The 25613-nt window shown below is 42.7% G+C and overlaps 1 protein-coding gene across 1 annotated transcript in view; it reads left to right on the top strand.

The window, feature by feature from the left end:
* Window positions 1-13817, top strand: part of HEPHL1 (hephaestin like 1) — a 129346-nt gene extending 115529 nt beyond the window's left edge. The window contains exons 18-20 of the mRNA XM_073662181.1: window positions 5136-5298; window positions 7193-7222; window positions 7303-13817. Of these exons, the coding sequence (XP_073518282.1) occupies window positions 5136-5298; window positions 7193-7222; window positions 7303-7505 (396 nt within the window). The 3' untranslated portion in view covers window positions 7506-13817. The remainder of the gene's footprint in view (window positions 1-5135; window positions 5299-7192; window positions 7223-7302) is intronic.
* Window positions 13818-25613: the final 11796 nt, after the last annotated feature.

The raw sequence follows: 25613 nt of genomic DNA, 5'->3' as shown, positions 1-25613 counted from the left end.
ATTTATTTATTTTAATCCGTCATATGGTTCCAGAGATAGGGGCTTTTTTATTTAGTGATAATTTTTGTGCTCTTTACAAGGGGGCGGTGCTCACAGGATCCTCTGGGGCGTGTGTTTAGGCTGCTCTGCATAATTACCTTGTGAGATATACCCCCTTAGTAAAGACTATAAAAATTACCACTAAATAAAAAAAGCCCATATCTCTGAAACCATACGGTGGAGTAATAAAAAAAATAATAGACAAGAAAACAATACTCCGGGGAGCAGAGGGAATAAAATAAGAGCAAAAACTGCCCACTTCTGATCTGGTGACAGATCTATCTATATATCTCATTATCTATCTATCCTCATATATATGTATCATTATATTATCTATCTAATTATCTATCTATCCCATATATACAGGAGCATTTCACTAAATTAGATTATCATCAAAAAGTTAATTTTTTGTTCTACAATATAAAAAGTGAAAATCCTATATTATACAGAGTCATTACAAACAGAGTGATCTATTTCAAGTGTTTATTTCTGTTAATGTTGATGATTATGGCTTACAGCCAATGAAAACACAAAAGTCATTATCTCAGTAAATTAGAATACTTTATAACAACAGCTTGAAAAATGGTTTTAAAGTCCGAAATGTCCTACTGAAATGTATGTTCAGTAAATGCCCTCAATACTTGGTCGGGCTCCTTTTGCATCAATTACTGCATCAATGCGGCGTGGCATGGAGGCGATCCGCCTGTGGCACTGCTGAGGGGTTATGGAAGCCCAGGTGGCTTTGATAGCCGCCTTCAGCTTGTCTGCATTGTGGGGTCTGGGGTCTCTCATCTTCCTCTTGACAATACCCCATAGATTCTCTATAATAGATTCTCTATGGGGTTAAGGTCAGGCGAGTTTGCTGCCAATCAAGCACAGTGATACTGTTGTTTTTAAACCAGGTATTGGTACTTTTGGCAGTGTGGACAGGTGCCAAGTAATTATGAGCGAGTATGTTTTGTTAACCCTTTCGCCGAGTATACTCGGGCGAGCACCGAGTATTTACAACGTGCTCGGTGATATGTTTGAATCGCTCCCATGTGCATGATTTGCGTCGGTTTGACAGCTTTAATACATGTGAGGAATGTGTAAGAAGCAGACATTCCTCACATGTATTAAAGCTGTCAAACCGTCGCAAATCATGCACATGGGAGCGATTCAAACATATCACCGAGCACGTTGTAAATACTCGGTGCTCGCCTGAGTATACTCGGCGAAAGGGTTAACAAAACATACTCGCTCATCACTAGTGCCAAGTCCTGCTGGAGAACGAAATTTCCATCTCCAAAATGCTTGTCGGCAGAGGGAAGCATGAAGTGCTCTAAATGTCCTGGTAGACGGCTGCACTGACTTTGGTCTTGATAAAACACAGTGGACCTACACCAGCAGATGACATGGCTCCCCAAACCATCACTGATTGTGGAAACTTCACACTAGACCTCAAGCAGCTTGGATTGTGGCCTCTCCACTCTTCCTCCAGACTCTGGGACCTTGATTTCCAAATGAAATACAAAATTTATTTTCATTTGAAAACAACACCTTGGACCACTGAGAACAGTCCAGGTCTTTTTCTCGTTGGCCCAGGTAAGACGCTTCTGGCGTTATCTATTGGTCATGAGTGGCTTGACACAAGGAATGTGACACTTGTAGCCCATGTCCAGGATACGTCTATGTGTGGTGGCTCTTGAAGCAATGACTCCAGCAGCAGTCCACTCCTTGTGAATCTCCCCCAAATTTTTGAATGGCCTTTTCTTAACAATCCTTTCAAGGCTTATCCCGGTTGCTTGTGCCCCCTTTTTTTTCTGCCACACTTTTTCCTTCCACTCAGCTCTCCATTAATATACTTGAATACAGCACTCTGTGAACAGCCAGCTTCTTTAGCAATGACCTTTTGTGGCTTACCCTCCTTGTGGAGTGTGTCAATGACTGCCTTCTGGACATCTGTCAAGTCAGCAGTCTTCCCCATGATTGTGGAGCCTACTGAAACAGACTAAGGGACCTTTTTAAATGCATCAGAAGCCTTTGCAGGTCTTTTTCGTTAATTATTCTAATTAACTGAGATAATGAATTTTGTGTTTTCATTGGCTGTAAGCCATAATCATCACCATTAACAGAAATAAACACTTGAAATAGATCACTGTAATAACTCTATATAATATACGAGTTTCACTTTTTGTATTGAAGAACTGAAATAAATAAACTTTTTGATGATATTCTAATTTAGTGAGAAGCACTTGTATATATCTCATTATCTATCTATCTACACAGTGGGTACGGAAAGTATTCAGACCCCTTTACAGTTTTCACTCTGTGTTTCATTGCAGCCATTCGGTAAATTCTAAAAAGTTCATTTTTTTTCTCATTGAAGTACACTCTGCACCCCATCTTGACTGAAAAAGAACAGAAATGTAGAAATTTTTGTAAATTTATTAAAAGAGAAAAACAGAAATATCACATGGTCATAAGTATTCAGACCCTTTGCTCAGTATTGAGTAGAAGCACCCTTTTGAGCTAGTACAGCCATGAGTCTTCTTGTGAATGATGCAACAAGTTTTTCAGACCTGGATTTGGGGATCCTCGGCCATTCTTCCCTGCAAATCCTCTCCAGTTCTGTCAGGTTGGATGGTGAACGTTGGTTGACAGCCATTTTCAGGTCTCTCCAGAGATGCTCAATTGGGTTTAGGTCAGGGCTCTGGCTGGGCCAGTCAAGAATGGTCACAGAGTTGTTCTGAAGCCACTCCTTTGTTATTTTAGCTGTGTGCTTAGGGTCATTGTCTTGTTGGAAGGTGAACCTTCGGCCACGTCTGTGGTCCAGAGCACTCTGGAAGAGGTTTTCATCCAGGATATCTCTGTACTTGGCCGCATTCATGTTTCCTTCAATTGCAATCAGTCGTCCTGTCCCTGCAGCTGAAAAACACTCCCATAGCATGATGCTGCCACCACCATGTTTCACTGTTGGGATTGTATTGGGCAGGTGATGAGCAGTGCCTGGTTTTCTCCACACATACCGCTTAGAATTATCACAAAAAAGTTCTATCTTTATCTCTCAAACCAGTGAATCTTATTTCTCATAGTCTGGGAGTCCTTCATGTGTTTTTGAGCAAACTCTATGTGGACTTTCATATGTCTTGCTGTCTTGCACTGAGGAGAGGCTTCCGTCGGGCCACTCTGCCATAAAGGCCCAACTGGTGAAGAGCTGAAGTGATAGTTGACTTTGTGGAACTTTCTCCCATCTCCCTACTGCATCTCTGGAGATCAGCCACAGTGATCTTGGGGTTCTTCTTTACCTCTCTCACCAAGGCTCTTCTCCCACGATTGCTCCGTTTGGCTGGACAGCCAGGTCTAGGAAGACTTCTGGTGTTCCCAAACTTCTTCCAGTTAAGGATTATGGAGGCCACTGTGCTCTTAGGAACCTTGAGTAATGCAGAAATTCTTTTGTAACCTTGGCCTGATCTGTGTCTTGCCACAATTCTGTCTCTGAGCTCCTTGGGCAGTTCCTTTGAGCTCATGACTCTCATTTGGTCTGACATGCACTGTGAGCTGTGAGGTCTTATATAGACAGGTGTGTGCCTTTCCAAATCAAGTCCTATCAGTTTAATTAAACACAACTGGACTCCAATTAAGGAGTAGAACCATCTCAAGGAGGATCACAAGGAAATGGACAGCATGTGACTTAAATATGAGTGTCTGAGCAAAGGGTCTGAATACTTATGACCATGTGATATTTCAGTTTTTCTTTTTAATAAATTTGCAAAAATGTCTACATTTCTGTTTTTTTCCAGTCAAGATGGGGTGCAGAGTGTACTTTAATGAGAAAAAAAATGAACTTTTTAGAATTTACCAAATGGCTGCAATGAAACAAAGAGTGAAAAATTTAAAGAGGTCTGAATACTTTCCGTACCCACTGTATATCTCATTATCTATCTTTATATCTATCTATCAATCATCTATTATCTATCTATCTATCCCATATCTATCTATCTTATATCTATCATCTATCTATCTATCTATCTATCTATCTATCTATCTAATTTATATCTATCTCAGTATCTATCTATGAATCAATCTCATATATATCTATGCTGTATATTTTTTAGCATATATACAGTATTTTATCAGTTTATATTCATGAGTTTCTCGCTCTAACCTGTTCCACCAGTTTGTGCATTGCTCGCACTGACATGCAGGGAATTCCTGAAACCACAGAGATATTGTAGCCTCTGGCGGTGAATTGCTGTAGAGAGGATCTGACACCAGGTCCTCCAGGTTATTTTGTGGTTTATACCTGCCATGGGGCGCTTCATATTTTCTTTAGGAAAGGAATTTGGGGCAACATTAGTTTAAATCCTATGTAAATGTCATGATGAGCTATTGCTGATACTGCTGTGCCGGTGGAATATATATTGGCGCTTACAGTAGGACTTTCACCTGTCCTAAAGCTCCTCAGTCCATGTGCAGAACTGTCCCAGCTGTGTGCGGCATTCGTGGGACGACTCTTACCCAAAGCTGTAGGCAAAGTAAGAAATGAGCCTTTAAAGTTGTCACCTGAAGCCGCCCAGTGTCATCCCGCAATGTACAATAACATCTGGGAACTGTGTGCTGGTATCCGGTAAGGTCTTTTATAAAGTATTATTGGATACTACACATTATTTGAGCGCTGTATTTCAGTATCATCTTGGCACTATATGGCAGGATTGGCCATTATAATTCCTACAGACTGGATTCTTCTTGCCCCCACCCCCCCAATCATCTGTCAGGGTAGTCAGGAGGCCCCCATATACATCAGATATAGGCAAGCTTGGACAACTTTAGTTTTATGTGTCTGCAGTTCACCCGATCAAGCTCTGTGCAAACATTTGTCCGGCAAGGAATGCTGGGTGATTTCAGCTCTGAGGCTACAGAACTGTGAATGCAGCTTTGGAGTATTGCAGGCTGGAACTCCTATACTGTATAATGTAATGCATAAATTCATAGGTGGACTCACACCAAATCTATCGGCCCAGTGTATGTAAGATAGGGAAGATATGAGCCCCTAAGAGGATATTTTCTGTCTATAGAATGGTAAATTAATAATATGTTTTGACTTTGACTTATAGAAAGACAAGACCCACCGGGCGGACGTGTTTGACCTCTTTCCTGGGACTTTTCAGACGATAGAACTGGTGGCTGGTAACCCGGGGACCTGGTTGCTTCACTGCCACGTCACAGATCACATCCATGCTGGAATGGAAACAACTTTCATTGTGAAGAAGAAGTCAGGCAAGCGTTATATGAATATATTTCCAAGATCCAGTATAAAATCTACACTGACCAGTCTAAAGAGAATCTTTGTATATGAAAGAAGGGTCTTTCGGACCTCTCTGGTACCATGGCCTATGGGGGATGGTGGTAAAGGTACCAACCTCTGCAGCCCTTAAGTTTACACCACTGATGGACAATATTTCAGTTACGGTACATAAGGTGCCGGTAGTACTCAGCTCAATCTGTGGGAACCCTGACAGCTCAATTATTCTGCAGCACTTCCGCAGGGGAAATAAGGTATTACACTCATTTCATTAAAATCAGTGTGCTGCCTCTGTACTGAGTGAGAGACGCTCTTTATAGCTTTTTTTTGCTCAGGCTGTTGAATGAGGATCTTGAAGAAGGATTCAGAAATTCGGTAGAATATTTGAATTTTATTTTATTTTTTAACCCCTGGGCACTTATGGATGTCACATCCATGCCTGGTTCTGCGTATAATGAAGTAGCTGCGATGAAATGACTAACAGCAGCATTCGCTTGTAACAGCAGCGATCAAAGCTCGATCCGATCATTGCTGTTTAACTATGTAAATGCCGCTGTCCATCACTGTCAGCGACATTTAAATGATTTACTTTCTGGTACACGCACACACTGGCTACCATCACTCTTCCCGCTGTGTGATCGCAGGATACCAGTATGATACCATGTCGGCCGAGGACTGCTGAAGGCCCCATAACTGCCATCTTGGTACTCCTGTGTACTCCAGGCATTTACGCTATATACTGTACTGCAATTTTGTGGTACTGCAGTATATAATACAAGCAATGAAAGCATCACAGTTTTCAAGTTTCTTAAGGAGACTAAAAAAGTAAAAAAAAATATTAAATATACATTAAAAATATACAGCAAGTCTAAGAAAAATGAAAAAAAATTTGAATTCACAACTCTGGTTAAAAAACAAAACAAATATATATATTTTTTTCTGTAAAAGCCTGATCTATCAAAATATAAATTAATTAATCCCTAAAGTAAGCAGATTACAGAGAAAAAAAAATCTAAACTACGGAATTGCGCTTTTTTCTTTCACAAAATGCTATAAAAAGTGCTGAAAACCTAGTACCTCATTATGGAATTAATGAATACGCCAGCTTGCAAAGCAAAAAAAAAACAACCTCTCATATAGCTCCACTGACCTAAAATAAGAAAAGTTGCTAGTCTTAGTAAAAGGCAACAAAATAAATTATTTTTACAAGGTTCTGATTTTTATTTTTTAACCATTAAAATGTAGAAATAAAAAAACATGTAAGTTTGGTATCGCTGTAATTGCACTGACTGGGACAATCATGTTGCCAAGTATTTGATAACCATACAATGAGGCTATGTGCCCACGATGCAGAAATGCTGCATATTTTTTCCGCTTCTCCCTGGCAGGTAAAACACATGGGGATTTTACATGCGTTTTTCCCGCCAGGTAGATGCGTTTGTCAAGCGTCTTTGCATGCATTTCCGCATGCGGGTTATCAAGCGCTTTTCCAGGCGATTTTAGCATCACTTGGAAAGTGCTTAACAGCTTGGTCACACTATATAAATCCGTGCAACCGGCATGGATTTATATAGTGTGACCAAGTAATAGTTAAAAAAAAGAATAAAAATGGTAAAAAATAAAAGATAAAGATTATACTTACCTTCCGATGGCCCCCGGTGTTTTCTCCGCTGCGTCCGGTCTGTTGTATGGGTCGCGGTGGTGTGAGGACCTGCCATGATGTCACTGAGTCATGTGATAGGTCACGCGACCGCCGACGTCAGCAATATGGCCCATCCCTTGTCTTTCTTTACCCCTTTTAGATAGAGAAGGTTTGAGTTGGTTCCATAGCTCTTCCACTGTTATAACTATGTTATTTTTTTTTCTCAGACCAAGAAGAAGGCAGCCCTGTTACACCAGGTATGAGTCCTTCAAACTAAAAAAATGTCCCTATTTTCTCCATTCTCCACAGTTTTTTTGATGACCTATCTTTATTACAGATTCTGAAGAGCAGGGAGGAGTACCGTTCCTAGGAAGAATCCTCTCAGTCGGCCAGGCCCATGTTGCCCTCCTCTCACTGTTGGCCATTGGCTTGGTTCTTCTCTTGGCCCTTGTAGTGGTCCTGATCATTCTCAGTTGCCGACAGAACAAAATGTATTATAGCACAATCAACAATGGTTCCATCCCAATGAACAGTATATGAGGAGGTGACTGGGGACGTGGCATCTCTAGGACCTCAGGAAGTGCCTTGGGATCGAGTTTGCATTTGCACTTTATGGTTATTTGTTTACAAGCACAAAATCTATTACACTGGAGAGGTTTGGACCCCCTCGGATCAAGGATGTTGCCAAGGATGAGAAGACTGGGGAAAGCCCTGATGGGGGTCACTGCTTGACGAATCCAAGAAGGACTTAGAGCTTCAACATATTTTACCATTAGTATCTGAGCTTTAAGGGATGACACAAGTGAAAGGGACATCTTGATTCTACGAGTATTTGAATGTAACTGCACTAGTCTGAAAACTGATATTTTATGATGATGATGATGTATTTTTGTATGGTACCTACAGGTGGCGCTGTTGTTTTTAGCTCATCGTTAAGAACTTTCATCTGCATCGAGCATTCGCAGACGTCGCTGTGTTAGGCTGTGTGCCCACGTAGCGTTTTTCAAGCATATATGCTGCGGAATTTCCGCAGCGTAAACGCTTGAAAAACGCATGTAGATCCGCACCCCATGGTCCCCAATGGCATTCCGCAATGTCAATGCCCATGCTGCGGATTTTTCCGCAGCATATATGCTGCAGTCAAAAATCCGCAGCATGTTCATTAATTTTGCGGAAGCGCAGCGGAATCAATGTGCGGATGGTACCCAAGTCTGGAGGAGAGGAGACTCTCATCCAGACCTGGGTACCAAAGAACCTGTAAAAAAAAGAAAAAATAAAGTTTATACTTATCTTATGATGTTTTCCCTCCGTCGCGCTGTTGTCTGAAGGACCTGCCACGTCATTGAGTCATGTGACCCACCACATGACTCAATGACGTCACCGCAGGTCCTGCACACAACAGCGTGAGCCGCTCAAGACTCCGGACGGGGCAGAGAATGCATCGGAAGGTGAGTATAAAGTTTATTTTTTTATTTTTTACCATTCTGAACAAGTTGTCAAGCACTTTTCCAAGTGATGCTTGGAGAAGTGCTTGATAACCCGCATGCAGAAATGCATGCAAAGACGCCTCACAAACGCTTCTACCTGGCGGGAAAACCGCATGTAATATCCGCATGCGATTTTCCCGCCAGGGAGAAGCGTAAAAAATATGCTTCAGGTCCGCAACGTGGGCACATAGCCTTCCTCATTCTAAAGAACTTTTAGCCTATAGCTAAAGCCGGTATAACATATCGGACATTCCTGGTCCAAGTGTGGATTGCGATGTCCGAAGTAGCCACGGGTCCCATGACCTGAACTCAACAGCCTCAAACGTGGGTCTACTGAGTTAAACCCGAAAGTCACATATATACCTATGAGGCTGTTAAGTTTAGGTCAGGAGACCCGTTGCCGGTCCGGACATTGTGGTCCTTCCTTAGACTGTGGATGTCGGACGTGTAAAACAGTCCTTTAACTTTATATTCAAAAACCGTCTCAAATGCGCCCTATAGGTTGATACCCTGTATGTCAATGTAAAACCCACCAGCGCCTTAGAGTATGGATATGGTCCAGTCTGAAGATGCAGCCATTTTTGAGTTGTTCTTTCTCCTGAACTAAGATCTGACAAAAAGGGGTCTATAAGATTTAACAAAAATTATAGTTGTAAGAATCATTTTAAAGGTTAACTTCACCTTTCTCCATGTTACCCCCATTCTTCTCTAAAACAGACATCCATTTGAAGTATCCTCTAATTATAAGCAGGACCCCTTGAAATAGGCTAGAGACTAGCATTAAATGGCTTCTACATGATTAGAGAAACATAGGAGATATAGAGAGGGGTTGTCTAAAGAGGACAGCCCCCTTCTCATTCCAATTTGTGACCCTAACAAAAAACCTAAGAAACCATCTATAGTTCTCTTCAACTTATGCCTCATCTTTCTTCTGTCATTGTCTTCTAAACTACCTTGAACTAAGGTTTTTTCAATTTTCCTTTCTGACCTCTTACAGCCTGGCTATTCGCCCCACCACTGTTCTGAAACTTCCCTCACCAGAGCCACTGATGATCTCACACTGCTCTATTCTCCTCTTATCAGAGGTGTCTTCTGCACTGGGCAATGTAGACCTCCCACGTTGCAGACTTTCTTATCCCTTGGTCCTCACAGATATTGTATCTGTGTAGCTGAACCTTTAGTTTGTCCTTCTTGTACCATCTCCACCTCCTGCCCACTCTTTGTAGGTGCACTTCACTGGATCACTATCGCTGAGCCTCTCCACTTCTTTGTCTCTACTTTTGATTTTGGCCAGTGATTAATTCTTTTGGTTTTAAAACTCATGAAGCTATGCAAAACTTAACTTAACTCTCGCGCCACCTACTTAAAGTAGAAATCCTAAAAGTCAATATCAACCATTTAACAAGCCTTGCCACATGATTTAGGAGAAAAGTCAAACCAGAATCTCTTTATACAGACATGTGTTTCGGGGTATCGCCCCTTCTGAGTGCAAAGCAATATCTGATTTGGCTTTTTTGCCCCTCCTCAGTGCAAAGCAATATCTGATTTGGCTGTATGAGAGGCTAGTGATACTCAGACCTACCTGACCTCTCTTCCTTACCATCCAGTTACCTTTTTCATACCCTCAAACCTGCGTACCTTCATAATATCTCAGCTGCATTATTGTAAAGGCCAATATGGTAGAACATGCTCATTGCTATCCATAGGATCATGAAAACATGGTAACAATTGGTTGTTGGAAGCCCATCTCATGTACACAGGACCTTAACTCCATTCTTTGTGGCCAAACATCAATCAGACTTGTACACTCCAAATAATCCTCAATGGTGCTGCTCGGCTCCTTCACCTTTCCTTATACATTCCTTATATATTTGTCTATACTCCCAATCTCTTAGGGGGACCTTGAGGGATGTAGCTTGTAAGTTCACTGAGACCACCCTTTTACTTGGCATTGTATGGTATTATGTAAGCATTAAATTGCAGTATTATATGGCAGTATTATGTTATTTTGATACTGCATACTTTTTGGACAATATATGATGGTATTATGTCAGCAGTATTTTTTTACCTGTGATATGTGGGATAAAAGGACCAAAAAACTGGCCAAGTTGTGGAGTCTTTTTTTTTTGCTACCCAGGGCCCCATTTATGAAAAACAATCTCTCTCTTAATCTTCCACCCTTCTTCTAATTCTCAACTACCCTATGCAATATCGCTATAATCTTCTCTCCTCTTACGCTTCCTCACACTGTTGCCTAATGCCTACAAGACTTCTCCTGTGCTTCTCATCTTTTCTTGATTTTTCTCTAAATATCAAACACTGCTCTACTTTTTTAATACATTAAAGAGGACCTGTCCCTTGCCATTAATATGTAATTTATTTTTACCTGGTGTAATTGCCGCTGTTCTCCTAAATCCGGCGATGTTTTTATTTTGTTCCTGCGCCTCTCCATTCCTGAGATATGGCCCCTTCTTCCTTTATATTCTAGTCTTAGTCAACTGGGTGTGGTCCTCAAGATTACGCCCACAAAGACCAGTTGAGGACTACGCCTACTTGGATAAAAATTCTAGATTTATATGCAGGAAAGAAGGGGCAATATCTCAGTAATGGAGAGGAGTAGGAACAAAAGAAAAACATCGGGAGAACAGCGGCATTTACATAGGGTAAAAATTATATTTTGAAGGCAAGTGATAGGTCTACTTTTCAACAGAACCTAAAACCACCTATTCGGAAAGTACAACGCCCTACTCATCTATTATAACGCGTTTACTACTCCCATTTACTGGGAGATCGCTGCAGACTGTGTATTTGCAAGCAGGGTACATCCCTACTGTATATGTTACTGTTATGCCTGTTTTTACTTAAATGCAAATATATTTATATCAGATTATTTTAGGCTTTGTTCCCATTCATTATAGGAACAGAAATACAAAAATAAGCGTAAACTGGATACTAGTTGCACCAGCTGAAACTCATCATAAATAGCACATATCTGCAATGAAGTGTTATAAACATAACCTACTATATATAAGATGACCCCTATAGTTTGGTACTTTGCTAGCAATAAACAGTGTGTAATATTTAAAGGGGTTGTCCAGGATTAGAAAAACAGAGCTGCACTGTAAAAACGGCGCCATCACTCTATACAGTTTGTGTCTGATATTGCAGTTCAGTTCCATTGAAGTGACTGGTGAAAAACTGCCATACCACACACAACCTGTAAACAGGGGTGGCACTGTTCTAGTCAAGCTTTAACAGCAATATTGTGTTCATACCATTTCATACTCCTCCTATGACTGAATATATATATATTTATATATTCTCACGGAAATCTAACAGAATAGTTTAGTTTCTATAGTTTATTAGTTATGATTCTGGTAGACCAATGCTTGGAGTGACGCACAAATAGATGAATATAGAATTTCAAGTACATACATGTTTATACAGTATATCTAGGGGATAATTAATTATTTACTAGGATTTAGGGATAGAAAGAAAAAAAATGCCAAGGTCCTAGATTTGGCATGGCTAAAGTAGAGGTAAATGGCAGGCCCTTATTACAGGATGACAGGATGCCACAAGGGGCAGGGCAATAGTGGAGACAGATGACAGAATGCTGCATGAGGCAGGGGAGGGTAGTGTCAGGTGGAGGGACTCTACTTTAGGAAAGACTAGGGTGTAGTAAGGTGGAAACAACCTGACTGAGGCAGGACAAGGGTGGAGTCAGAAGGCAGGAGGCTGCATGAAGCAGGACTAGGGTAGTGTCAGATGGAGGGATGCTACATCAGGCAAGACTAGTGTGCAGTCAGGAGAAAAGATGCCGCATGAGGCAGGGATGCTGCATGAAGCAGGACTAGGGTAGTGTCAGATGGAGGGATGCTACATCAGGCAAGACTAGTGTGCAGTCAGGAGAAAAGATGCTGCATTAGGCAGGGATGCTGCATGAGGAAGGAATAAGGTAGAGTCAGTTGGAGGGCTGCTGCATAAGGCAGGACTAGGGTGGAGTCAGGTGGAGGGCTGCTGCATGAGGCAGGACTAGGGTGGAGTCATGTGGAGGGCTGCTGCATGAGGCAGGACTAGGGTGGAGTCAGGTGGAGGGCTGCTGCATGAGGCAGGACTAGGGTGGAGTCAGGTGGAGGGCTGCTACATGAGGCAGGACTAGGGTGGAGTCAGGTGGAGGGCTGCTGCATGAGGCAGGACTAGGGTGAAGTCAGGTGGAGGGCTGCTGCATGAGGCAGGACTAGGGTGGAGTCATATGATGGGATGCTGCATGAGGCAGGACTAGGGTGGAGTCAGGTGGAGGGCTGCTGCATGAGGCAGGACTAGGGTGGAGTCAGGTGGAGGGCTGTTGCATGAGGCAGGACTAGGGTGGAGTCAGATGATGGGATGCTGCATGAGGCAGGACTAGGGTGGAGTCAGGTGGAGGGCTGCTGCATGATGCATGACTAGGGTGGAGTCAAGTGGAGAGCTGCTGCATGAGGCAGGACTAGGGTGGAGTCAGATGACTGGATACTGCATGAGGCAGGACTAGGGTGGAGTCAGGTGGAGGGCTGCTGCATGAGGCAGGACTAGAGTGGAGTCAGGTGGAGGGCTACTGCATGAGGCAGGACTAGTGTGGAGTCAGGTGGAGGGCCGCTGCATGAGGCAGGACTAGGGTGGAGTCAGGTGGAGGGCTGCTGCATGAGGCAGGACTAGGGTGGAGTCAGGTGGAGGGCTGCTGCATGAGGCAGGACTAGGGTGGAGTCAGGTGGAGGGCTGCTGCATGAGGCAGGACTAGGGTGGAGTCAGATGATGGGATGGTGCATGAGGCAGGACTAGTGTGGAGTCAGGTGGAGGGCTGCTGCATGAGGCAGGACTAGGGTGGAGTCAGGTAGTGGGATGCAGCATGAGGCAGGACTAGGGTGGAGTCAGGTGGCAGGATGCACTATGATAAAAGCACAGACCTTAGTTACTGTAAGATGCTGCATATATCTTGTCTTCTTCTCATCTTGAGCCAGTCCCCCTTTTATAGTTTACTTAAATAGCAAAACCCGTGAGGAGCGGCAGCCCAGCTCACCTGGGATGGGGACATCTTCGGGACCCTCTACCTTCATTAGCTACATAGCAATCTCTGGGGTTCTCTCTGCATTATGTATGCCACAACTTGTAAACTGCTCTCTAAGTGAACTATATTCCCAGCGCTGCATATTATGTCAGTACGATAAGGAAATGTGAAATATCAATTCTATATCGGGGCGGATATCATGATATTTGTATTATATGCTATCATTTTTGCACACATCAAATGTTTTTATATTGTGCACCATGTATATATTATATATATTATATTACAGTAACTGATAATAAAAAGTGTGATGATACAAAATGTTTTCATGTAGTAAATTGAGTGGAGAATGTGTTATTATGAAGGAAATGTATTATAAGTGGGTTATAATGAATGAGGTAAAATATTATAATAAATCCTACAAACTGATAAGCAGATTGATATTTAAATATTGGGAAAAGCAATCCCTACTCACTGTGGTGTTATGAGTACAGTGGACGGAGTTATTCAATGATTTGGATTCTTCTCTGTAAGAGTGTCCATGCAGAGATTACTGTCAGTCACTGAATAGGACGTCCCGCTGGACTCAAACTCAAAATGAGCAAGTTCTTACATAACTATATATAAATCTGTCCCCTCACACTATTGCCCCCCATACTGTCCCCTCACACTCTCCACCCTCATACTGTCCCCTCACACTTTTGCCCCCCATACTGTCCCTTCAGTCTTTCCCTCAAATACTGTCATCTCACACTTTCATATCCCATACTGTCCCCTCACAATACCCACCCTCATACTGTCCCCTTACACTTTTCCACACCCGCACTGTCCCCTCACACTTTTCCACACCCGTACTGTTCCCTCACACTTTTCCACAACCATACTGTCCCCTCACACTTTCCCCCAAACTGTCCCCTCACAATTCCCCCCAAATACCATTACCGTATATTCCGGCGTATAAGACGACCTGGTGTATAAGACGACCCCCCTACTTTCCTGTTAAAATATAGAGTTTAGGATATATTCACCGTATAAGACTACCCCTTTTCCAACGCATACCAAACACCGGTAAAAATTAAAAAAAAACAGATTTGAATTTAACATGGTCCTTTTTTAATTTAAATTCTTATGACATGCAGGTATATAGCAGGAAAACTGTCACTCATAAACATATTAAAATAGGGGGGACCCCACGTCATTTTTTGGGGGGGTCCCCCATTCTAATAGCTAGTAAAGGCTAGGTATTCAGCTGGGGGCTGATATTAGTAGCCTGGGAAGCTCCGTGGGTATTACCCCCTTCCCAGGCTTCAAACATCTGCCCCAGCCGTCTGCTTAACCTCCGCTAGAGACTATAATGATGGTGGATCCCACGCCAATTTTCTTTTTAAAAAATCCTTTATTTTAACACTAAATGACAATTGAGGGGTTAATAAAGATGCAGTCCCTAAATTATTATTAATTTTGTAATTAATTTTTCCCAAAATTGTTGACGTGGGCTTCGCCATATTTTTGTGTCCAGCCAGGTACAGCAGGCAGGAACGGGCTGCCCCCAACCACCAGCTGCCTATTTGTACCTGGCCGGACACAACAATATAGGGAAGCCCTTTTTTTTTTAATTATTTCATGAAATAATTAAAAAAAAAAGACGTGGGGCTTCGCCCTATTTTTGTGTCCAGCCAGGTACAACTAGGCAGCTGGGGGCTGGAATCTGCAGCGCAGGGAGACCCAAGCTTTCTGGGCCCCCCCCGCTGCAAATTGCAGTCCGCAGCCACCCCGGAAAATGGCGCGTTCATAGAAGCGCCATCTTCTGGCGCTGTACCCAACTCATCCAGGGCCCTGGTGCGGTGGCTCACTGGGTAATAAAGGGGTTAGGGCCAGCTTGGCATTATCAGCTGGCCCTAAGCCCGAAATTCATGGGGTCACGCCAATATTAGACATGACCACCATGAATTTCTAGTAAAGTAATTAAAAAAAACACAAACACCCAGAAAAAAGTCCTTTAATTGAAATAAAGACACAATTTTTTAATGTTCTAAATTAAACCATACTTACCATCACGCCCATTCCAGCTGAAGCCAACGATCTCCTGCAATAAAAGAAAAATAATAAAGCAACCTCATCCTTACCTCTCCATGGTTCCCAGGACCGGTCCAGCTCTGCTACATTCACATGACAGGCTGCACCGCAGCAGAACGCTGCCGTTCAGCTTGCCATGCGGCAGACACTGAGAAGCGCAGGCATGCTTGTGCTCCTCAGTGTCTGACTGTGACGGCATCCAGATGAGCCGAGATCATGTCCAATGAACTCGGCTCACCTCATGCACGTCACTGACAGCGTGGGAAAATTCTCCTGCTCCCCGCATGCGCAGTAGAAGTTTCCCACGCTGTCAGTGACGGACGTCCAGGAGGTGAGCTGAGTTCATTGTCGGCTCATCTGGATGCCGTCACAGTCAGACACTGAGGAGCGCAAGCATGCCTGCTCTTCTCAGTGTCTGCGGGATGAGAGGCTGGATGGCAGCGTTCTGCTGCGGTCCAGCCTGTCATCTCGATGTAGCAGAGCTGGAGCTGTCCTGGGAACCATGGAAAGGTAAGGATGAGGTTGCTTTATTATTTTTCTTTTATTGCAGGAGATCGTTGGCTTCAGCTGGAATGGGCGTGATGGTAAGTATGGTTTAATTTAGAACAATAAAGAATTGTGTCTTTATTTCAATTAAAGGACTTTATTCTGGGTGTTTGTGTTTTTTTTAACTTTGACTATGGGGTTAGTAATGGGGGTGTCTTATAGACGCCTCTCCATTACTAACCTGGGCTTGATGTCAGCTGGCATTATAAGCTGACATCAACCCCAACCCTATTACCCCCTGCCACCGCACCAGGGCAGCGTGGAAGAGCGAGGCTAAGTGCCAGAATTGGCGCATCCTATGAATGCGCCATTTCTGGGGCGGCTGACGGCTGGTGTTTCTAGCCTGGGAGGGGGCCAATATTCATGGCTCCCTTCCTGGGCTATTAATATCAGCCCCCAGCTGTCTGCCTAGCCTTTGCTAGCTATTAAATTAGGGGGGACCCCACGTCATTTTTTTTGGGGGGTCCCCCATTTTAATAGCTAGTAAAGGCTAGGTATTCAGCTGGGGGCTGATATTAGTAGCCTGGGAAGCTCCGTGGGTATTACCCCCTTCCCAGGCTTCAAACATCTGCCCCAGCCGTCTGCTTAACCTCCGCTAGAGCCTAAAATTAAGGGGAACCCCACGCCAATTTTTTTAATAATAAATCCTTTATTTTAATACTAAATGACAAGTACAGTAACCAACACTATCACTGTACTTCATATATATGTGACTGACATGTTTCTATCTATCTAATCTATGTGTGAAGCTCTATTCTGTCTGTTATAAATTGTCGGGTACAGATGCTGAATTGCCGGCCGGCTTTTTTAAAGAGACGGTGCATGAAAACACTATTATTTGTTTTAATAAATCCTTTACACTAAATGACAAGTACAGTAAGCAACACTGTCACTGTACTTCATATATATGTGACTGACATGTTTCTATCTATCTAATCTATGTGTGAAGCTCTATTCTTTCTATTCTAAATTGTCGGGTGCCGGCTTATGCCGCTGCTGAATTGCCGGCTTTTTATATATTGTCACAGAAGCGATGCGAACTTCCCTGCTCCGGACACAGCGCAGCGCTTCTGTGACAAGTGAAAGCTGTCGGCACAGAAGCCCTGCGCTGTGTCCGGAGCTGGGAATACGCAGCGATGTGTCAGTTTCAGCACAGAAGCGCTGACTGTCTGGACCTACCGCCGCCGTATTTTAACTCCCTCCACCTTATATTAACTCCGACATGGCAGGGATACGGCCACGGCAGCTTATTAACACCCCCAGAGTATCCCCGCATGTCAATTTCTGAAAGTTTAAAAGCATTACCGGCGTATAAGACGACCCCAGACTAGACAGAAGATTTTTCAGTCTTCAAAAGTCGTCTTATACGCCGGAATATACGGTATCTCACACTTTCCCCCGATACTGTCCCCTCACATTTTTGTCATCTATACTGTCACCTCACACTATCCCTCCCATACTGTCCCCTCACATTCACCCCCCCCCCCATAAAACTCCTCTATTTGTTTGGCTCCATTGGAACGCTTTACATCATAGCCATTCTCCTCTGCAATACTGGAGTGATGTCAGTAGCATGATCAGGTGTTGCTCTTTGTCTTTCTTTTACCTAGAAAGACATAATTTTCATTACTACTACCTCACAAATCCTATCAGGGGAAATTACATTTTTTACACTTATCAATAAAAAAAAAGAAAAAAAAAAGGAAAACAAGCTGAAAGAAAACTATAAATGCTTGATACAGATTTTTTTTTCCAGCGTAACAATCTAGGGCTATAGCAACTGAACCATTTCTAACTTTAAAGAAACTTTAAAGAACTTTAAAGAAAACATTTACTCAGACCAGCAAAATGAACATCGGAAGACCAAAAAGTCTTAAGTAAAATATACAAAAAAATGTTCATGTACAGAAAAAAAATAATTAAAAGCAAAATCATTGTTCAGACTACAACGGAGTCATGTTTGAATGAGATAATAAATCTAAATTATTCCAATGAGCGGAAAAGTAATTACCTAATGAATTTCTTCAGTTGCTTTCCAAAATTATAAATAATTTAGAATTGGATTTGCCAATAGCAACTTCTTACCCCCATAAGTAAAGGATAAGCTTTGCTATTTCCAAATATCAAAAACTGAATGACTCAAAGTTTCTGGCCGGTGAAGGCTATTATTTCAGATTTCAAGTTTGTATAATGATGACTACAATATCCCTTCAGAAAGTGAGGATGATTCTTCTTTAATTTGCCCAGAAGTCGATCTGAGGAGTAAGAAGATGATTTTTTCTATATTTAAAGTGATGACAAGTATAATGACGTGAATCCAAAAGAGATATTTGAATATTTTGTTTAGGAACAATCCGACCAGGAAACATGCAAAAATGTATTGCTTTCAAATATTCTCTCTTCAAACTCATCTGATTGATCCCATGTTAATATCAAAGAACATGAAAATCCAATTTCACTTGTATTTCCATCAGAAAATTGAGAATAATGATTATTGTGGACATGCGGTGTTCCAAGGGACACATTCATCCACAAGGCAATAGAATTCCTGTAGGAAATTGAGTTTATGCAAATGGAGTTTTGCTAGATGGATCTAATTGGTAATTTATTCAACAATTCAAATATTCTAATGATTTCACATACAATCTTCTACCTATACCCAAAAAAAAGAACAACTGGACAACGCCATGAAAACTCCTTCATGAGGGAACGTCACACTGGTCCTACTCCTGGAATTATGTTGAGGGGTGGCATAATAACTGGACCCCAAGGACAGTGGGACTGAAGAACATTGGGCCCACCAGAGGATTTTATTCAGAGGGCCCACTTTTCTCCCCCACTCAAGAGCACCATAGCAGCTGCAAGGTTGGCACTATGAACTCTCCTGAAAGAGAAGCCAGGGCCCACCGGAGAATTCTCCGGTTCTCTGGTGGGCCAGTCCAACCCTGAGAGGCGGAAAAGAGAACAAGGAATGTTCCACTAACCATACTTCATTTGTCCTAACTCTTGTGATCAAACAACTTTTCAACATACTTCATTACCTGCACTCCTATCAGAGCAGGTTGCACGGGGTCTCCTGGTCTATTGTTCACATGCAGTTCTTCTTTCCAGTTCACTTTTGTCTGATCCGCGCCTCTTCTGGGCTTGGGAAATGGACAAATCTGGATGAGTATATCACACTCCTGGTGGGGAGGGGGCAGCAATCATTTGATTAAAGCTTTGTGTCTGCATGTCAGTACATTAGTCTGCATCTGCATGCTGAGTACAAAGTGTTTATCCAGCGATACCAGCAGTCTGATAATATGAAGGCGGACACTGTGTGGGATTAATATTGAGTATTGATTATAATTATCTAAAGTTAGAAGGAAACATTGCAGAAATCAAAACAAAGGTGGGTAGAGGTACATAGGTGATTTCTAAGGAAAGAGGAGGTTCAATAATGGTATCACGGGTGTGTCGCCTTCCTGATCCGTTCACCATCCTTCCCTCTCTAGGACCCAGCGCTGAGCTCTCCTTTCTGCTGCTAATTAACACACCCTTGCTGGACCTTTAAATAACAACCAGTCTCTCCAGAGAATCGCTTGTGATAGAAGCATTTTCCGCTGTTCAGGCTTGGAGTTTCTAGCAGTCGGCTAGTTTCTTCTTGGAGTTCCTTTGTGATCGTTGTCATGATCACTCTGTTGTCTTCTCAAAGCTAAGTGTATCCCCTTGTCTGTTTACCTTGTTTGTCTTTAGTTGCACTGGGGCTGATTAGTGCTCACTCCTTCCCCTCACTACCTAGGGCCTAGCTCTAGGGTCAGTAGGGATTAGGTATCCTGCTCGGCGATAGGTGCGGAACCTATTTAGGGAAGATAGGGGAGCCAGGGTGTTGTAAGATCTACCTAGGGCTCTCCACTCCCTCTTTGCCTAATTGCTGCCCCCCCCCCCCCCTTTTCCCCTTGTCATATGCTGGGTCCTTCCCATACCTAGCATGACAAATGGTCGGGGACAAGTCAGACAATACAAAGAATGGGGATGCACTATCCCATATTCAGTTTGGTCAGGTTCTTAAAAGGGCAGCACAGGCTGTGTGATTGGAGAAGGATAGGAGATGGATTAGGGATGAGCGGACTGTGGAGTATCGAGTTCTGGTACCTGATCGAATTTTAGTCCAACGTTCAGTTCGGGTACCAGAACTTTGGAACTGGAAAATCAATCAATCTCTCTCTCCTCCCCAGACTTCCGAACTATAAAAAGGGCTTCCAGGAGAAGTCCGTGCTCGGAGTTCATCACCTACGAAACCCTGAACTTTACAGTTTGGGTTCACTCATCTCTAGTAGGGACAAATCTGTTTGGGATTGTGGCTGCTTTTGAGGCGGTGGCGGTAGTAGGGTAGGGGAGGAAAGCATTAGGCAGTTGGAGAAATGTCTGTCAAAAGCATTCTGCCCCTACGTGTGCCCAACACTCTCAGTATTTTTTCTTGTGTTTCTCTGCAGAAGTCAAGATGGTCTTCATAGTGGGACACTCATTTGTAAACTGGGCACCACAGAGGATAAGAGGAACACCAGAAGAATTACATCAATGACTTTTTAATAAGGTCAAGGGGTTAGTGAGAAGGGGTTTGCAGATGAGGCAAATGGTACCAGAAGTGTCAGAGAGTGGTTGCCCGTATTTGGTTTTGGTGTTTGCGCCACGAAACCTGCAAAATTTGTCAGGGACATTAATAGAGAAATGAGAAATTGGAAACGAAGATGGCGGCAGGTGAAGACTGTATGGTCTGGGTTCATACAAAGGAAGGATTGGATCAAGGTCAACAAAAAACACTGATAGAGTGAGAAAAACCTTGCGTAGGTTCATGAGACTGATTAGTAGAACGATCGTAAACCAATTGGACATTGGCACTGGTTTCATGGGGCTGTAAAGGTAAGATGGTGTTCACTTATCGGGCATTGGCTTAGACATGATTATAATACACTGCAGGGAAAGCTAGAAGACTGATGGACAGGAATCAGTTCAGTAGGGGAGAAAGCATGGGGGGGATCTTACATCGAAATTCTGCACTTCTGCTAAGGGCAGCTTTCGGTGGTGGATCATGGCTAGTTCCTATAGTTTTACGACAGGGATGGACTACCTGTGTAGGAACACTAGCTTACAGCAGCTCTCTGGGATAGGTCAGACCTGGACAGTCATGACGGTCGGATGGAACTTCAGTAGCTTCCTGTGGAGCCCGCCATGGCAGGTGGCACTGTAGGCCTTAGATTTTGTGTTGGGAGCTGTGATCATTTGGCTCCACTTTAACGTACCAGGTCACAAATGGATCAGGTTCCCCATATACTGTAACGTTATCAGTGGTTTTGATTTTTGCCTTCATTATTTGTAATGTTTTTATTGGGAAGTTTGATTGGGTATTTTTGGTGGTAATGGGAAATTAGGGAGAAAGCGATCACCTTAATGAATCACCAACAAATTGAGTCAGGCCTAAACAAGTCCTCTTCTATGTCTTTGAAAAATATTAAAAAAAAAGGTATGGTTGATGAAATGCAGGACAGCAAAAATAAATGAAAAAAATCCAAAAGGTCAAAAGGAGTTAATGATACAGTAAGTAACACAATCTGGTACTTAGAAATATTTAGGAGCTTGTACATCATTATCCAAATCTGCTACTTTCAGGACTGGAAAGCACCGAAATCTTAGAAGAGTAATATTAGGAGCGAGATGTTCCCATTCCCAGAGGGGCAAGAGTAGCACAAGCACATAACAAGAGGGCAGTCAACTAGGTTCCTGTGCCCATATGAAAACCGCAAAGGAAATCCGAATTCTGTTTTTAGGGATTCAGAAGGATGATAGAATAGCAGCACAAGTGCAGAAAAGATGTAGAATTAATTTCTCCATCTTCTCCATTGTCTCTGTGAACACACATCGGACTGCACTCGGGAGACATCCGAGTGCAGTCCGATGTTTCACACGCACCCACAGAATTGTACGGGTGTGTGTGATCCGAATATCAGAGCCACTCGCAGCATGCTGCCGAATCGACATGAGAAAATAATGGCAGATCTGCACTGCCCCATAGCATAACATTGGGCCGAATGCTATGCGATAAAACATTGGATAGCACTTGACCCTGTCGTACATCTCTGAATGAATTCAGCCCATCTTACCCCACCACAGCCATCCATCAAGACTGGTGGGTACAACATCAGCCCCAACAAATCGGCCCCTAAATCTTTATTCTGCAAGTCAATACAGTTTTAACGATACCAAATTTATACCAGTTTTTATGTTCTGCTATTTTTGCACTTAATAAAAAAATATTTTTTGGGGGAGCGGGGTTGCTATGTTCCAAGACCCTCAAGTTTTTTTTTTAATTTTTCAATACATGGACCTCTTATCTTGTTATTTTGTGGATTAAGGTGTAGTTTTCAGAGTTAATAATTTGACTTTTTGATAACTTTTTTACTCCATAATTTTACTTTAGTATATTTTTCACTTTGCAGTATGATTGACAAGGTGATTTTATTCTGGGGGATGATACCATTATATATATATAATACCCATTTTATATAATTGTATATATAATAAAAAAAAAAACTTAAAAAAAATCCTTTTCATATGCTGAGAGCCTTACGTTTTTTCATTTTTCCAAACTACAAAGCAAAAAAATAACCCCCACACGGTGACCGCGATGTGCGAATGCAGCCTTGAGGTCTTCAATCCATTTACACTTGTTTACTTCTTGCATGGAGTAACATAATCTGTTTCCAAGAATGTGGAGGAAAGCCGCCAGGCGTGGACGACATGGAAGCAGCTGCCTTACCATTTCCCTGATACTTCATCTCCATTGATCGAGCTGTTAAAATAGCTGATTTTCTTATTAAAAGTTTCACTTTTATGGAATCTAAAAGTGTGACGTTGTATAAAAGATACAGCATTTGTCACTAAACTTTATTTTTTCTTCCATTTTTTATGCTGAAAATTGTAATTTATCCAGAAAGATAAAAAAATAAACAAATGCAAATTTTGCTATTTTTTAACCCTTAGAACAAAGCATTTTTTTTCACTGTTGCATTTCAGGATCAATCTTTTTTTTTTTTATCAGCATAACTGGTTGAGGGCTTGTTTTTTTAAGTTTGCAATTTTTTTGGGGACAAGCTGTAGTTTTCATTTTTGGGAGGAGGAATGAACAAAAAAAACAGCAAAAAGCAAAAATAAGCATTTCTACATGTCATTCGGGATAGTTGACGTGTTATCTGACTATGACAATACCAAATTCATACACAGTAGCTTTTTTGTTTTTACTTCTTCTGCACAAAAGAAAATCACTTTTATAAGACAATCTCTTTTTTTTTGTTGCCATAACTTTTTTTTTTATTTTTCCGCAGGCAGAGCTTGTTTCTTTGTGGGACAAAATGTCGTTTTCACTGACACCATTTTTGGATCCATAAAACTTTTTGTTCTATTTTAAAGATGAAAAAGTTTTTAAAACTTTTCTTTTCTTTTTTTTGTGCCATTCCTCCTGCATTCTAATCCACAAATCACCCTTATTCAGGGGGTCACTATAACTACAATCATACCCAATTTATATAGTTTATTTTTTTTACTACTTTTGCACAAGAAAATGTTAGATCTTTTGGTCATCATTTTCTAAGAGCCAGAACTTTTTTTTATTTTTCTGTTTACTGGACTGCATGAGGGATTATCTTTTTTAGCAAAAGAAGCTGTAGGGTTAATCGATCCAATTTTGGGCTACATGCAGCTTTTTGATCATTTTTTACGGCGTCCTTCATGCTTTGCTTCTTTACAGATGTGGCGGTACCAAATATTCTGTGTTTTTTTTTAGGGAGTTTATTTTTATTTTTTCAAAATACAGCATTTTTCATTTCTTAAAGGGAACTGAAACATTGTACAGGGGGTCCGATTTGTGGACAGCACGGTATAGAGAAGGAGAGGATGAGCAGGATGATATATAGATTTGTCGGGAAAGATTCAGCATAGCTTGTATTATATTCATTGAAACCCCTGGTGTTTGTATGTGTATGAGTCAAGTGGGCGGGCCTATTCATATGAGTCCAGTGGGTGGCTCTACGCATATAAATAATACCACCCTCTGGACTTATGTGGCGCCCCTGAGGGTTCAGTCGCTACAGAGGTACTGCATCTCACCCAGAGGTGTGGTATCTCACTCTCAGGTAAGGAAGGAGTACTGCCCGGGACCCAACCACCTGCATCCAACACATACCCGCAGTGGGGGTAGGGCGAGATTGCTCCTAAGGGAGAGCACAGTCCCTGGTCCCTAGCTGGCGGGAGGGTCTTATGTAGTGGGTGTGGGTGGAGAAAGCAGCTTAGGGGAGCACATGACAGGGAGAGTATAAATAGGAAGCCATCTTAGAAAGACAGTTCAGTGAGTCAGAGGAAGGTGACAGGAGCAGAGGCTCTGCATGAGCTCTGCTCCGGAGGCGGGCCTAGTGTCACGGGTGTGTCGCCACGAAGATCGTCACGATTACACAGCCTGACTTCTCGCAGCTGACTTTTTGGTGCTTTGTGTTTTCGGCAGTGAGGGAGTTAATTCTCTCTCTCTCTGTGCTAGACGAGGTCCAGCCTCGCCCAGCTGCAATCAATGCTGCTGTAGTGAGTCTCCTTCAAATGCCTGCTGGTCTGTTTGGGAAGTGTCGGTGAAAACATTTCATACAGACTTACAGAGCGGATCGTGGTATTTGGAGTTTCTGAGATAAGTGTATTTGGAGTGGTTTTTCCCTTCCTCGCTTTATCATTTATCTCCTTTCCCGTTGGTGTTCCCTCTGTTGTAGTTGTGTAGTTTTTGTATGCAAGGTGGTTTTGGTTTTTCCCTTGTACTGTCTTGTTCGTCTAAGTACTGTGTGTGGGCATATTATTACTTGTCCTCTTTTGTTGTGATCGGGGTCCTTCTCAGGACTAGATTACTTAGGTGCAGGGATCCTCAGGAGGTAGGGGTTACGCTGGCGGCCTGGACCTCTGTACCTTTAACAGTACCTCCAGGTTGAGGGATTAGTCAGGGCCCCAGCTTAGGGTCAGCTTAGGCCCCCTACCTCCAGTATACAGAGACAGCGTGACATTTTCATCGACCCACTTAGTTTTTCTCCAGCTACCATGGATCCAGTAGCCGGTCTAGCTCGGCAGTTGCAGAGTTTGTCCATGGAGCTGGCGGACGTTAGGTCCAAGGTTTTGCATCCTCAGGAGCAAGCCGGACCAGAACCTAAAGTAGCTCTCCCTGACAGGTTCACTGGGGGGCGGGACAAGTTTTTTGTTTTCCGGGAGGCATGCAAATTGTACTTTCGGCTGCGGCCTTGGTCATCGGGGAGTGAAGAACAAAGGGTGGGAATTGTCATCTCGCTCCTACAAGGGGACCCACAATCTTGGGCGTTCTCTCTTCCCCCGGGCTCCCCGGCTCTCCAGTCAGTGGATAGGTTTTTCGCTGCTCTGGGACTCGTATATGATGACCCAGATCGGATCTCCCTTGCTGAGTCTAAGTTACGTAGG

This window comes from Phyllobates terribilis, unplaced genomic scaffold (genome assembly GCF_046119375.1).
Source record: "Phyllobates terribilis strain yellow unplaced genomic scaffold, ASM4611937v1 Scaffold_2__4_contigs__length_985480577, whole genome shotgun sequence".
Lineage (NCBI taxonomy): Eukaryota > Metazoa > Chordata > Amphibia > Anura > Dendrobatidae > Phyllobates > Phyllobates terribilis.
The sequence above is the reverse complement of the archived record's forward strand: the minus strand, read 5'-3'. Positions and strand labels throughout refer to the sequence as shown.